This window comes from Gracilinanus agilis, chromosome 2, assembly GCF_016433145.1.
Source record: "Gracilinanus agilis isolate LMUSP501 chromosome 2, AgileGrace, whole genome shotgun sequence".
Classification (NCBI taxonomy): Eukaryota; Metazoa; Chordata; class Mammalia; order Didelphimorphia; family Didelphidae; genus Gracilinanus; species Gracilinanus agilis.
In genome coordinates, this window is record NC_058131.1 from 643,996,544 (window position 1) to 644,012,100 (window position 15,557).

The 15,557-nt window shown below is 39.6% G+C and overlaps 1 protein-coding gene across 1 annotated transcript in view; it reads left to right on the top strand.

Annotated features, from left to right (window-relative positions):
- Positions 1-564: 564 nt before the first annotated feature.
- The window catches only part of SLC35G1 (solute carrier family 35 member G1), a 33,572-nt gene continuing 18,579 nt past the window's right edge, over positions 565-15,557 (top strand). Inside the window, exon 1 of the mRNA XM_044660201.1 lies at positions 565-658. Within this exon, the coding sequence (XP_044516136.1) occupies positions 565-658 (94 nt within the window). The remainder of the gene's footprint in view (positions 659-15,557) is intronic.

Below are 15,557 nucleotides of genomic sequence, written 5' to 3' on the forward strand. Positions count from 1 at the left end.
ATTATTATTCTCATTTTACAGATGAGGCACCTAAGACCCTGAGAAATTGGATAGCTCACGGAAAATTACTTAGCTAGTAAATGTTGAATCTGGCACTAGAATCCAGGTTATCTGATTCCAAGTCCATCCTTCTTTCCACTCTACCAAAAAGTTTTTTTATAAGTAGGAGGGGCTTAGAAGGACAAAAGGATTAATATGTTATTCTTAAGATAAGAAACCTGCAAGTAATTTCTTATTTTCTCCTCCCATAACCTATTATTCTGACTTCTAGTTTCATTAGAAGTAGGCATCATATGTTTTAGGTCTCAAGTAGAACAACAACATATTAGAAGTTTCCAAGATGAGTTCAGGAGAGAGATGGAGGGGGCTGGAAAGGCAATTTCTAAGAAGCAACTCCATTCCACTCAGCTGGTCTTCTGCTGCTCTGCCTTGGGAGCCGAGAAGGAGAAAAGCTACTAGAACCCTATCCCCAGGGCTAGCCTTCGGTAGTAAACAATCTGACCTTGATCAGCCGGTTGATCTGGTCCATTCCCTCACTTCATAGCTGGGGCAAAGATAGCCAGGATGACCAAGGTCTTAGAGATAGACAGAGAGCATAACTGGCACTGGCACAACCGGTCTTTGAATGCCAAATTCTTGACTCACGGTTCGGTATGTGGTGAGAAGGGAGTCAAGCTAAAGCTATAAAGCTTAGGGTGCTGCTCCCCCCACTAACAAATAGCAATCAGAAGCTTTTAGCCTGAACCTGAAAATGACATCTCCTAGCCAAGCGATATTTAAGGAAAGAGAGGTATAACTCAGCCTGGTCCGCTTTCTCTCTCTCTCTCTCTCTCTCTCTCTCTCTCTCTCTCAATCTCTCTCTTTCTTTCTCTCTCTTTCCCTCTCCTCCTCTCTTCCTTTCCCTCTATCTCTCTCTCCTTCTCTCTCCTCTTTCTCTCTCTCTTTCTCTCTGTCTCTCCCTCTCTCTCCCTCTCTCTCTCACTCTCTCACTCTCTCTCTCTCTGTGTCTCTCACTCTCTCTCTCACTCTCTCACTCTCTCTCTTTCTCTCTTTTTCTCTCTTTCTCTGTCTCTCCCTCTCTGTCTCTCCCCCCCTCTCTCTTTTTCTATCTCTCTTTTTCTCTCTCTCTTTCTCTGTCTCTCTTTCTCTGTCTCTCACTCTCTGTCTCTCACACTTTCTCTCCCTCTCTCTCTCCCTCTCTCCCTCTCTCTCAATCTCTCTTTCTTTCTCTCTCTTTCCCTCTCCTCCTCTCTTCCATTCCCTCTCTCTCTCTTTTTCTAGAGAGGTTTCTAGAGAAGAGAGAGAGAGAGAGAGAGAGAGGAGTGGCCAAGTATTTGGCCCCAGCCTCTTGCTTCCTTCCCTTTCTGGCAAGAATTAAAACTCCCCCAGGTTACTTGTGAGGGGACAGCCCTTGGTGCAGAATTAATAGCTCCTTTGGATGCTTGGATGTAAGCTAATGAAAACACAAAGAAGGAACCCAAAAAGAGACAGAAAATCCAAAAGTTTTATGCATTATAAGACCCTTATGGTTTAAATTTCAGGACCAGATCTACTCTTCTTAGTTCTCTCTACTTCTTTTTTTCCCCTTCATCATAGGTTCCAAAACTTTTTTAAAAAATTTTATTTAAAATTTATTTTTTATTCAAAGATATTTTATTTTTCCAAGTACACGTGATAACTATTTTCAACATATGTTTTCTGAAATCACGATACAAATTGTCTTCCTTTCCTCCCCTCTCTGGAAGATAGTAAGCAATTTGATCTGTTTTTATACATGTATTATCAAGCACATCTACCTTTGATGAATCCAAGCTACCTGGTCCTCATGAACCACATCCTTGCATACTGAAGGAATTGGCAGATTTCATTGCGAGCTACATTAAACAATACAAGGCATCAAATGTTTCTAAGACATTTTTTGGGGGGTTGGGGGTTAGGTAGCTAGAGGACAGAGAGCCAGACTTGAAGATTCTAAGAAGCAAGGCTAAGCCAGGCATTTTTGGAACCTTGAGAGATGGAGCACAGAGGAAAGAAGATCCCGTGACAGTTGGTCTGAAACAAAGACGTCTGGGAAGGGGAACCAACAGATTCAAGCTTTCGGAGTTTTCAGTCCTGGTGGGAGGAGTTTTGGGGGCTGTGTGACCCTCAAAGTGAACTTTGGAGAGTTTCCTCAGACTTTCAGAGAAGATTGTCTATTTCTCATGATCTGTATTGGTACCTGAACATACTTGAACTACAAACACAGATTCTTCAGTGTTGGCCAGGGGTGTCTGGACTTCTGTGGGGAGCCAACCCCTAGGACCCTCAAATTGCCTTGGGCATTGCCCCTCAATAGTCCCTCAAGTTAATAACAAATCTTAGCTGTAGGATTACTAGTGTGGGTTTGGGGTCAATGAAGCTGTGATTGGGGAACAGAAGTAATTCTGTGGGTACCCTACACAGTCAAGGACTGAAGAGGAATTAGGGAATTACCTGCACCCCCTTTCCTGTGCACTCTATCTTTATTTCCCTTCATTATTTGTTCCTGTAATAAACCCTCTCAGTTTATCTAGTCAGATCAGAGTGTACTCAATTGGCGGGAGGCAGAACCGAGGAGGGTTGAGGAAGAAAGGTGAGCAGACCACCATTTTTAGCCTGATCCTCTGCTAAGAAATAAGGGGAGGCTTCTGTTTGTCCTGACTGGCAAGAACATCTTATTGGGGTTACACTTGTTTCACCTTGGGGAGATAATATCCCTTCAACATTCATACCCTGGCACGAATTAGCAGGAGTCCCCTTTTCCTCTGGAAACCCCATTTTGTCTCTCAGTAGGGAGGGGTGGCAGAGAGGGAGAAGAGACCCTTCTACATCAATCTAGGAGGTAAACAACTACACCCCTAGTCTCCTGATCACCTCACTTCCTACAAGATGAAAGGTCCTTGGCTCAAGTGTGACCTCAGACACTTCTTAGCTGTGTGACCCTGGGCAAGTCCCTCAACACCTTTTGCCTAGCCCTCTTCTTCCTAATCATCTAATCATTTTTCTTCCTCTGAATTGATACTTGGTGTTGATTAGAAGAAGATGGTAAGGGTTAAAAAAAAAAGACTTTTAGATCACTCTGTATTCAAAAGGTTATGGAGAACAGAAGAGGCGCCACAAGTTTAGAGAATGCCAAGTGCTGGGTTTTGTTTTTTGGTTTTTTGGTTTTTTGGTTTTTTCAAAAGAGAGCAGGAAAGAATTGGCAAGTTATAGCCCAGAGAGCTTGATTATCGTTCCTAAGAAAATTCTAGAATAAAGTGTTGAAGACATAGCTAGTGAATAGCCAGAAAGAGAAGTGGTATTTACACAAAGCCAGCATTCATCAAGAATAGGTCAGGTCATTTTGCTACTTAAAGCAATGCAATGACCCAGGACAACTCTGAGAGACTTACGAGAAAGAATGCTATCCACAGCGAGAGAAAAGTGTGGGAGTAGAAATCCAGAAGAAAACATGTGATTTATCACTTGTTTGAATGGGTGTAGGACTTGAGGTTTTGGTTTTAAAAGATGACTCTATTACAAAAATGAATAACATGGAAATAGGTATCAAGTGATAATACACGGATAACCCAGTGGAATTGCTTGTCACCTCCAGGAGTGGGGAAAGAAGAGGGGAGGGAGAGAAAATGAATCATGCAGCCACGGAAAAATATTTAAAAAGTAAATATTTTAAATGAAGAACAAACAACCACAATAACAAAGCAACTACCAGGAAGAGTTTGGACTCAAAGCAGTCCTCCCAGAACTTAATATGTTGCTTGAATGATTAATTGATTAAATCAAGGATGGAAGGAAAGCATTTATTTTTTTTTTTGAAGACTGAAACATGCTATTCTTCACTTTATTTCCTCCATGAATTTTTTCTAGTGTAAACAATGTATTTTCTTTCACGACATGATGAACATAGAAATATGTATTGTATAATAACACATGTATGGCCTCTATCATATTACAGGCTATCTTGGGGAAGGGGAGGGATGGGAGAGAGGGAGAGAACATGGACCACAAAATGTCAGAAAACAATTATTGAAAATGATAGCCAAAGAAGGAAGTGTTTATCAAGAGTCCTACTATGTGCTGAATACTTTTATAAATATTATCTCATTTGATCTTCACAATAACCTTAGGAAGGAGATGCTGTTATTATATCCCTAAATTTACTGGGAAGAGTGAGGAGCTCAGGCTGAGGTTAAATAGTTTGCCTGGGGTCACAAAGTCAATAAGTATCTGAAGCTAGATTTGAACTCAGGTCTTCCTGCCTACAAGCCCAGTTCTCTTGGGCCACTTTGCGGCCCCTGGTCTGAGGAGCAGATGTGGTCAGCCTGAATCCATTAGAGCACAGCTCTTCAGTTTTCTGAGCTTTGAATGAGGCAGCTCTCACCTTTGCAGGTTTCCCCTCTCCGCTTTTTTCCCATCCTTGTTCTGGCTTTTTCTTTCATGTTAGACCCTGGATCTGTTGTTATTACTTTTGTGACTTTCTGACCTTAAAATAGTTTTCTGGTTACTCACGCACTTTTGATCTCTGGGGCAGGGCATTATGCTGGGATTATGTGGTTTCCACATCATCCCTCCCTTCCAGTTTATCTGCCCTGGCAAAGGCAGCCAACACTAACTGTCCTCCGCAGACCCTGGGATCTGGAAAGGACAGCTTACTGGGAATCTGGAAATGTTTTGTGCTCTTCTGATCCCTAAACAAGAAACTTTGCCTTAAATAAGCTCCAAATCTGCCTTTCCTTTCAGAAGACTCTGTGTCCCATCAGAGATTTCTCTCAAGTGACTTCTACCTATCCGAACTTTTGTACTGATTTCTCCCTAGTCAGGATTATATACGGAAGAAATCTGGAGGCCATATACTTCATATTATGTACCAGGAAAATGAGGCAGAGGGAGGCTAAATAATTTACTCAAGGTCACACAGGGAGTAAGTTACAAAGTCAGAATTAGAACTCAGGTCCTCCAACCCCAATCTAGCCCTCTTTCCATTGCACCATTATACTGAAGCTAATTAAATTAGTACAATGGTAGAGAGTCGGGCTGTGAATTCAAATCTAACGTCTGATATTTACAAGCTGCATGATCCTGGGCAAGTCACTTACCACTGTTTGCCTCAGTTTCCACATATGTAAAATGAGTTAGAGAAGGAAATGGTAAACCACTCCAATATCTTTGCCAAGAAAACCCCAAAAGGGTGCACAAAGAGTTGAGTACACCTGAAAAACAATAAAACAAGAGCAAATTAAATTGTCCACTTACCTATTACCTAGTCAAACTGTCCCTCTTAATAAAATGTATAAACATAATAAACATAATGCTTTTATAGACTTTTGATGTTTATTTTTCCAAGCAGAGAACTAAATGTAGTTTTCATAGTTTTTTTAAACCCTTACCTTCCATCTTAGAATCAATATTGTGTATTAGTTCTAAGGCAGAAGAATGGTAAGGGCTGGGCCATCAGAGTTCATTGACTTGCCCAGAGTCACACAGCTAGGAAGTGTCTGAGGCCCGATTTGAACCCAGAACATCTCATCTCTAGTCTTGGCTCTCAATCTGCTCTCAGTTTTCATAGATTATATGTAACACATATCTTAAATATGTATAAATACAGTTCATATTCAATACTATTAACAGCAAATTCAGTATCACTAAAATAGAAAAAAATTTTGTTTGGAAAAGGAGATTCTCTTTTAAAACATTTAATATAATTCTCTTTTAAAAAATATTTTCCCATGGTTACATGATTCATGTCTTCTCCCTCCCCTTTTCTCTCCCTGCCTCCCAGAGCTGATAAGCAATTCTACTGGGTAGTACAAATGTTATCACTTGATACTTATTTCCATATTGTTCATTTTTGCTATAGAGAGATTTTTTAAAGCCTAAACCCCAAATCACACCCACATATACATGTCATATGTTTTGCTTTTACATTTCTTCTCCATAGTTCTTTTTCTCAATGTGGTTAGCATTCTTTCCTATAAGTCCTTCAGGAGTGTCCTGGCTTACTGCATTTGTTAATGTGAATTCTGGAAGCCCCAAGTTTGCCCATTTCTCTTGGGAACTTACTTTAAGGGAAGTCCCAAAGTGACTTTGTCTTAGACTGAATAAGGGATCTCCCAGTGCCCATTAAGTGTCCTGAATAGGAGTAATAGAAATGCTCAATTGCTCAATCACCCTTTTAGTCTTAGATGTTTCCCAAGACCAACCCTGTGCAGGAACCATCCTTTTTGTGCCCATTGTAGTAGAGCCCTCCCTGATACCCCAGCCTCTGGCTACAGCCTCTTTCCCAAGCCTGCTTACAACCTGTCAGTAAGATCTCTGTTTTATTGTTCTCTCTCAGAGATATACTGTTTCCAGAGTCCCTGAGTTCTTGATTCTGTGTGGTGACCAAATATTGAACACTATCTCTTTCCTGATCAAAGACTTGGTTTTGCTGGCTACTTTAGTAGTTGTATGTTTTTCCAGGTGGACACATTGCTACTAGTAGCAAAGTCCATTACATGTTTTACTTTCTGTGTACAATGTTCTCCTGGTTCTGCTCATTTCATTCTGCATCAATTCATTGAGATTCTCCCAATTCACATGGAATTCCTCCAGTTCATTATTCTTTTTCACACAATAGTATTCCATCACCATCATATGCCACAATTTGTTCATCCATTCCCCAATCGAGGGACCTTTCATTTTCTAGTTTTTTTACTACCACAAAGAGTGCAGCTGTGAATATTTTTGTACAAGTATTTTTCCTTATTATCTCTTTGAGGTACAAACCTAGTAGTGGTATTGCTGGATCAAAGGGTATGAATTCTTTTAAAGCCCTTTGTGCATAATTCCATATTGCCAATAAGGGATTTTTTTCTGAATTTGGAGGCATTTGTCTTAGGTCAATGGCTTGAAAGAGTACCCCTCCCCATTTCTCTCTCTCTCAATAAAGCATTATGTTTTAAGTGATAGTTTCCCCCAGTTATGTTTTTAATAGTGGCTAAAGAGGATATACTTTGAAATTTTCAAGGTCCCTTCAATTTCCACATCATGCACTCTCCAAAATAATTAGATAACTTCACAGCTCCACCAACACTGTATTAGCATCCTCATTTTTCCATATCTCCTCCAACATTTGTCGTTTTATCCAATCTGATGGATGTAAGATGATATCTCAAAATTGTTTTGGTTTGAATTTTTCTAATCAATAGTGATATAGAGTACTTTTTCATATATATATATATATTTTTTTTTGTGCCCATTCATTAATTAGAGGACAGCTCATTATAAATTTGACAACATTCTCTATATGTTTTAGAAATGTATTTCTTAAAGTAGGTAAATAATCATAAGATTTGGGGTATGTATTAAATATTCATGCACCACACATGACTGGAGTGTTTCCTCAATGAGAAGTAGGATTTGGAACAGTTACCACCAGGTGGCATTTACAGCTTAAGTTATGCCAAATCAAGCAAACTAAGCACATGCAAAAAGCATTTACAACTATTCTATCCATGTTCCAGCTACTCTATCCATTTCCATGTGTTCTGGGTGAATTCAGAACTTGTACTATGAATTAATTCAGCCAAAATCATAACATCAAATGCCTCCATTCTCATTTGATTTAGGTTCCCAATTTTTGCCTTGTCTTCTGAGGATAAATTCTCAGGAATTTACTCATTTGACATTTAGAATAGATGAAGTTTACTGCAATAAAATGTAATGGAATTAAAATCTGAAGTGGCTTGAGTGGCTATAAACTACTCTGAATCTCTAATCAGTTCTAAATTATTTCCTGTGTTCTGTCCCTCCTTTTCTCCCAAAGGTAAAAGAAACTCCCAAAGACCTTTTGCAGACTTTTGTTATCAAGGATTTGGGGGCAGCTAGGGGGTAGGGTGGTTAGAATGCCAACTCTGGAGTCAGGAAAACTCAACTTTGTGAATGTAGATCTGGTCTCAGATACCTATTAGTGATGACTCTGAACAAATCACTTAACCCTGTTTGCCTCAGTTCCTCATCTGTTAAATGAATTGGAGGAGGAAATGGCAAACCACTCCAGTGTCTCTGCCAAATAAACACCAAATAGGTTCATGAAGAATATGACTGAGAAGGCTAAACCACAACACAAATTTTTGTCTTAGTGTGATGAAGACTGCTAACTGCCCACTATACAACAGATTCCAGTGTAGCTACTCCAGCTCCATGCTTCCATCTAGGTGGTACAGTATGTGAGAATTTAACACTAGCCTGAACTCCTATTCTTTTTTCTTGATATACCTTAAAATCAGTCTTGGATTTTAAAAAGGAAAAGTTTCATATTGAGTTTGAAAATAGTCCATTCTCTATTGAATTGGGGTTAGAGGTCGGCACCACCCTTTGACTGAATTAAGAACAAAGCATGATGCTTATCTGTCAACAAACTGTAAGAGAGAGGAGGGCTGATGTGCATTCTGGGAGGATGCCAGAAGCCTCACGGTTCCAGGCACAGAAATGCTCTTGCCCCTTGTCCCAGTGGCTTCTGGCATCCAGAAGAACATCAGAGGTTAAGTCCTGCAAATCAGAAAGAGCCAGGAAAATGATGTCACTGAATGTATAAATTCAGATTGGGAAAGAAAGTCTGCCTCTTTTGCGGGGGGATCTTAGAGAGGGAATACCTAAAAGAGGATGTTGGCACACAGCCTTGCAGCTGACATGGGGTGGAGGGTGGGGAGCAGCAAGGAAAGCGCCAGCAGGTGAGCACTTGACTAGGGGAGCCCCAGCAGGCACACACACCATTAGGTTGGGGCTCCCCAGGAGACTGCCCAGGTGAGCCTGAGGGTTTGGCTGAGATGAAGGGAACAAGAACACCCAGCCACATGTGGCTGGTACCTTTTTTTTTTTGCCTCTGACCTTTTTGTTATTTGTAATAAATTTTTGTAATATTTGTAATAATTATAAATTAAGATACGGACTCTAGAAAATTTTCATCTTAACAAGTAGATGGAGTGTTGGACTTGGAAGCAGGAAGACCTGAGTTCAAATCTAGCCTCAGAAACTTCTTAGCTATGTGACCCTGAGAAAATCACTTAACCTCTGTCTGTCTCAATTTCCTTAACTGTAAAATAAAGATAATAATCATGGCATCAATCTTCAAAGGTTGTTTTGAGGATCAAATGAGGTAATATTTGGGAAAAGCTTGGCACATAGCAACTAATAAATGCTTGTTCTCTTGTCTTTCTGTTCTGTCTCTCTGGTGCCTAAAGAGAAGACAGTTGGGAAATGCAGACCAGCAGAGACAGTTTCAGCTAAAAGATTTGGCACACACACATGTGATATAATCAGATAAATTATATTTATGATGGCAGACAAGTATTAGACCAATAAAAGAAAATCTTATGGCTCAATAGGCCTGAATTAAATTTATTACAAAATGAGTAGGTTTATATATGTTGTGAAAGACTGCAATATGGTGGGTAAACTCCTGGGGATCTTTTGGAATAGGACAATATTTAATTAAAACTTTATTTTCCTACTGCTTCTTACAACACCATGACAACCTCTGCCCTGGCAAAGTAGAGCTGTCAGAAAGGATTTGGAGATTAGTCGTAATAATAGGTCACATAGTACTTTAAGGATTACAAAACACTTTCCTTACATGCTGGTCCTATGAGGTATGTAATATGCACTAGATTATACTTGTTCATGGTAAAACAGGTGGATGATATCACACAATAGATGATTCAGAAATGGTTTATATTTGTCTTTGGAATGCTGTTATAAAATTAGACCTGATGATCTCGAGACCACCATGATAGTCTCCCCTTAAGCAAAGCTAAGAGTTTATAGAACATACTCATGGAAAAATAGTGATGTTAACATTTTTTGAAGGGCAGTATAACTGTCTCCCAAATAATATTTTGTCTACCATTAGCTTGTTTTTTCTCCCTAATAACAATGCCCCCCAAATAATATTTTGCCTTCACTCTCAATGTGCAAATTGGCCAGCTCTAGGGAGACCCATCCAAAATCAGAGGATAAGAACCCCTCTGTCAGAGGGAGCACACCCTCCTCTCTAGATGAGCCATTCTTCCCAGTGGACCCCCTCCTTCCTCTAGAATGAGCCCATGTCCCCATGCTCTTCCATGCAGCAATGCCCTTTACATGAGTTAGATTCTATGTTAGTGTATGTGCCTGAGTTGTATAACAGATCTCATTCTTCTTTCATTCTCTTTCTTCTCATTGCTTTCGGTAAAACTTCACATTGAAGTGATTCCCATTATTTTTAGCACCCAAACTCATTAAGGAGCTGTTTTCCTCTATGTCCTGACTGGCTCACAGGATTTTTCTTGGACATAAACTAGGTACTCAGACAAGGACTTAACTCATTAAACCGTCACCTACATTGGGTGCCTATGGCATTGTGAGTCCAGTTGTAGAAAGTAAAAGTTAATAGGGGAACCTCCCATCTTCCTAAGAGGGACTCCTTTATGCTGGAAAACTGTCATAAAACCAATGCATTTATTTATTTGGTTTTTTTGTTTATTTAATTATTTGCTTGTTTTTTTAGACCCTTACCTTCCATCTTGGAGTCAATACTGGGTATTGGCTCCAAGGCAGAAGAGTGGAAAGGGCTAGGCAATGGGGGTCAAGTGACTTGCCCAGGGTCACACAGCTGGGAAGTGTCTGAGATCAGATTTGAAGCTAGGACCTCCCATCTCTAGGCCAGGCTCTCAATTCACTGAGCTATCCAGCTGCCCCCCAAAACCAATGTATTTAGAATGATGGACATATATGTGTTCACATCAATTTTCATTCCAATTAATAAACTAGCCCTCACTTGGTCTAACTGCTAATAACTGGGTAAGCCAAGAGGTCATGACCATCATCTTTTAGTACTGAATGATCTACAGAAAGATCAAAAGGTGATAGCACTTAGCACAGTGCCTGGCTTATAGTAGGTGTTTAATAAATATTTGGTTATTGACTGATTGATTGAGAGGTGGCATAGTGTAAGAAAAAAGCATTGGATTTGGCATCAGAGAGTCTGTGTTTGTCTCCTGATAATTTTATTTACTAGCCATGTAAACTTCAGCAATTTAATTTATTTCTACTATAAAATGAAACGGTTGGACTACATGAGCTCTAAGAAACTTTCCTACTCAAAATTCTACACTTTTTCATTTCTGATACATTAATATGCAGCATTTTCATCTGTATTTTCACCTTTCATTCAACAAACATTAATTAAACACCCACCGATATGGGAGAAGCACACACAAGTCTGTAGCAGGGTCTTAGCCCAAGAATGAGAGACTCAAACTATGTTCAGTACAGAAGTAAGAAAAGAATTTTATTTGAAGAAGAGGTGGTTTATGGTGGTATAATAGCAGATGGAATAGTCTGAGCACTTAATCAGGTAGCCCTAGGGTTGATGGATGAGCCCAAGAGCTAGTAGATAACCTCTTTGGAGTTGATAGTGTGGAGTCCTTCTGCTATAGGGTGGTAGCTTCCTCCCAGGAGGCAGCTATCACATCCTGTGGATCAGGGTTGGCATATTTATTTGGGATCTGGTAGCTTAGCATCGCCCTTTCCAAACTCAGGTGAAGGTTCCTCCATTGTCTACCTTGTCATCATTTGTCAGGGAGAGATCCTGATGTCCATCTAGAGTGGGATATCGTACACTGGAGGACCACCATAGATAATTAATTATCTGCAAAAACAATATAAGCAAAAAAAAATCCAATATAAGCAATTAATAAAACAGAATGAGTACAAAGCATTACCAATCTGGTACACAAAGGGGATAACTGAACAATATGTAATTCATGTTTGACTGAAACTACAGGTTTTACAGTTGATTTTAACCAGTGCTAACTAGTGAGAAATGCAAGATTTCTGAGTATAAGAGTCCCATTCCTATTAACTATCCCTTATTGCCTACTGCCAGCCCATATCACCCACCATGTTTAAGTGTTAGACACTGTGGATTCAAATACAGATTCAAAGGTAATATAGATCTGTCTTTCAAGAAGTTTACAGTCTAATAGAGGAAGACAAATACAAAAACAAATAACTTATTGGGGGAGTTAAATAAATGGAAAGTCAATGTAATAAAAAATTGGAAAGTAGAAGAAATCACTTTTATTCGAAGGAAGCAAAAAATTCATGGATGAGGTGATAGGTACACTGAGACTTGAACAAAGTAATGGAAAAACAGAAGTCTGACACTAAGTGGGGTTAGGAAGTAGACTATGTTACAGGCATGAGTGATGATGTGAATAAGAACAGAAAATGGACTAGTTTAATTAGAACATAGATAATATGGAAGAGAGGCATATATGACCAAGATGGACAGGTGGATCGGAAGTAGATTGTGGGATCTGAATGTCAGGATCAAAACTTTAAATATTATTGAATAAGCCTCAAGGAACCATGAAAGGTTTTCCAGAAGAGTCGCAACATAGCAGTCAACCAGAAAGATTAATTAGGAGTTGGTTTGGGAAATGGATGGAAGCATGGGTAGATTGTATATAACAAGACCAATTACAATAATATTACAATTACAATTACGATGAAAAGAGGTAAGCCTAAACAAGGGAATTACAGTAGAAGTAGAATGGAAGAGTAAGGTCTAAGAGATTTTGCAGAGATAATAATAATAATAGTATTTATAATAATGCTAATAACCAGCCCATGACAACTCAACATAGAGGAAACAAACAAATAGCTGAGACCTGAAGGTTTGTCTGTGGAAACAAAGTAATTTATGGTAACCATTCAAGACCAGGTTATTGCCACCAGAAATGACAGAAGAAGGGCAGCTGGGTGGCCCAGTGGCTTGAGAGCCAAGCCTAGAACGGGAGGTACTAGATTCAAATCTGACCTCAACTACTTCCTAGCCGTGTGACCCTGGGTAAGTCACTTAACTCCTGTTACCTATCTCTTGCCACTCTTCTGCCTTGGAAACAAATACACAGTAGAGATTCTAAGACAGAAGGTAGGGATTTTGAAAAAGAAAGAAATTAGTGATTAGTGACTAATGTAGATCAATCAACAAAATAGGAGGCATTGTAGAACATATGCCTGTAGCCCGTAAAGCTGAAAAGGAAGGGAGTAGGAGGTACTTAAAACCAAGGAGAGCAGCTAAAGGAAAATGAAGTTACTAGGAAAATTGAGAGCCCTCTATAAAGGAAAACCTCTTTAGGTATCTGCACCATACATCACCTCCTGGGTAGGACTGCTTCTCTTCTAGACCTTTCTGCTCTCCTGCTGGATAAAGATGCCTCTCTGCTATTCTTGAAGCTGCTGAAGCAGTGGGAAAATCTTTTAGAAAATAATTGCCTTAAGCTGGGAATTTGCAGAACTTCACAGCTGGGTTTGAAGGCAGCTTCTGGTGCAGTGGATAAAGCTCTGGCCTTGGAGTCAGGAAGTTCTGAATTCAAATCTGAACACAGTCTCGTCCTAACTACATGACCTGGGGCATATCATTTAACCTCTGTTTGTTCTTCATTTCCTCATCTGTAAAATGGGGATAATAATAATACCTAACTCTCAGGAATTTTTTTAAAGATTAAATGAAATATTTGTAAGACCTTTAGCATAATTCTGGGACATAGTAATCACCATATAAATGTTAGGTATTGTTGTGAGGAAGATTAGATTAGTTAGTAATTAAGAATTAAGGTGTACCTAGCAGGAAGGAGCTGGAGCTGTGTATTATTATTGTTCAGTTGTGTCTCACTCTTGTGACCCCATAGTCTTTGTCCATGGGGTTTTCATGGCAGAGATGCTGGAGTGGTTTACCATTTCCTTCTCCATCGTGTCCCCATTTTACAAATGTAGAACTAAGGAGGAGAGGGGTTAAATGACTTGACTAAGGTCACACAACTAGGAAGTTTCTGAGGTCAAATTTGAATCCAGGTTCTCCTGACTCCAGACCTGACTCTCTGTCCACTGAGCCATCTAGATCTAGCTACTCCTCATTACTTTCTCTAATCAGATTAGCCCCTTGAATCAATCCGTTCATCATTAAATGTCTCCACTTCTAGCATCTTCCTAACTCTGTGGACTTCTCAACTCTATCAGCTTTTGTGTCCACTCTTCTAGATTCTGATATTTCCTTATTCCTGATTCCTGATCTAGATTCTGCTATTTCAGCTTTTTATATGTAGCTTCCTCACTAGCTTCTCTGATCACATTTCCAGTGGCTTTTGGTTCTTACTTGGTTCTAGTTCAGGTGGAGAAACCCAAAATCCATATTTCTAACTGATTGTACCGATATAGTTATTATAGAATAGTTCCATAGTCCCAAACGAGTTACAAAATTCAGATCCCCAGTTTTTAGGATTTATAAATCCTAAATAATAATGATAATTCAAATGGTATTTAACTGCTAGAAAACGACCTTTTGCCTCTTGAGAGGCATACTTTCATTCTGGTCCTTTTAGAACTTTTTCTCTCTACACAAGCACATGTACCTGAGTGGCTACTCATCAAACTCTTTGTTTCTTCTCAAGCTGCTTTTTGTGTGTGTGTATGTTTCACACAAAATGTCCTTTTCCTTACCTTTTCAATAAATGAAATGCTCATAAAGAAAAGCATAATACTTTATGAGTGTGGGGTCTTTGGGGTTTAAAAAAAATTATCTTCCATCTTAGAACCAATTGGTTCTAAGGCAGAAGAGCAATAAGGACAAGGCAATTGGGGTTAAGTGACTTGCCAAGGGTCACACAGCTAGAAAGTATCTAAAGTCAAATTTGAACCCAGGACCTCTCATCTCTGAGCCTGGCTCTCAGTCCACTGAGTTACTTAGCTGCCCTCTGGGTGTGGTGTGTAAAAGTTTTTACTAAGAGATATTTACTGCGCAGATCTAGCAAGAATAGAAATACAAAATTTCCCCCCAGTATCTGGGGTTATACCCTCCTTTATACCAGTTCATTCTCTGGGGAGAGTGGACTTATACTTAAAGCCATTTCTATGTAACATTAGCCCCACCAAGTTCACTTCCAAATGTGATGTATCCATGGAAAGATGGATGAGTCTGTTTTTTTGGTTTTTTTACTACTATTGGACTGAGTCTGAATATCAGGTTAGATTTTGCTGTTTGGCTTCCAACAAATTCTAGCATTGGACTCTATTTTGGTAGACATGCATGTTTAAAGGAAGTCTCAAAAGGGAATGTCATATGGCAGGAAACAGAGACAATAGAAGAATATCAGAACAACACACTGACTCTCCTGTATGAATTAAATATCTGGGGGACCTCGAACCCAGGCCATTCCTGGAAGTCTCAACACAACAAATAGTAATAGGAGTCACAGAGTCATGTGTTTTAAGTTGTCAGCAGGACAGGCCAGATTCCTGACCAGCCAAAGTCATAGAGGTCAGTGGATATGATATATGGGTGCTGAGGTGAAACCTTGGGCCAAATGAAGGATTGGGAAGAAGAGCTTGGACTAAGCTTAAAAAAGCTTTAAAAAGCTCACAGGTTCTCTCTCTCTCTCTCTCTCTCTCTCTCTCTCTCTCTCTCTCTCTCTCTCTCTCTCTCTCTCTTTCTCTCTCTCTCCTTCTCCCCCTCTTCC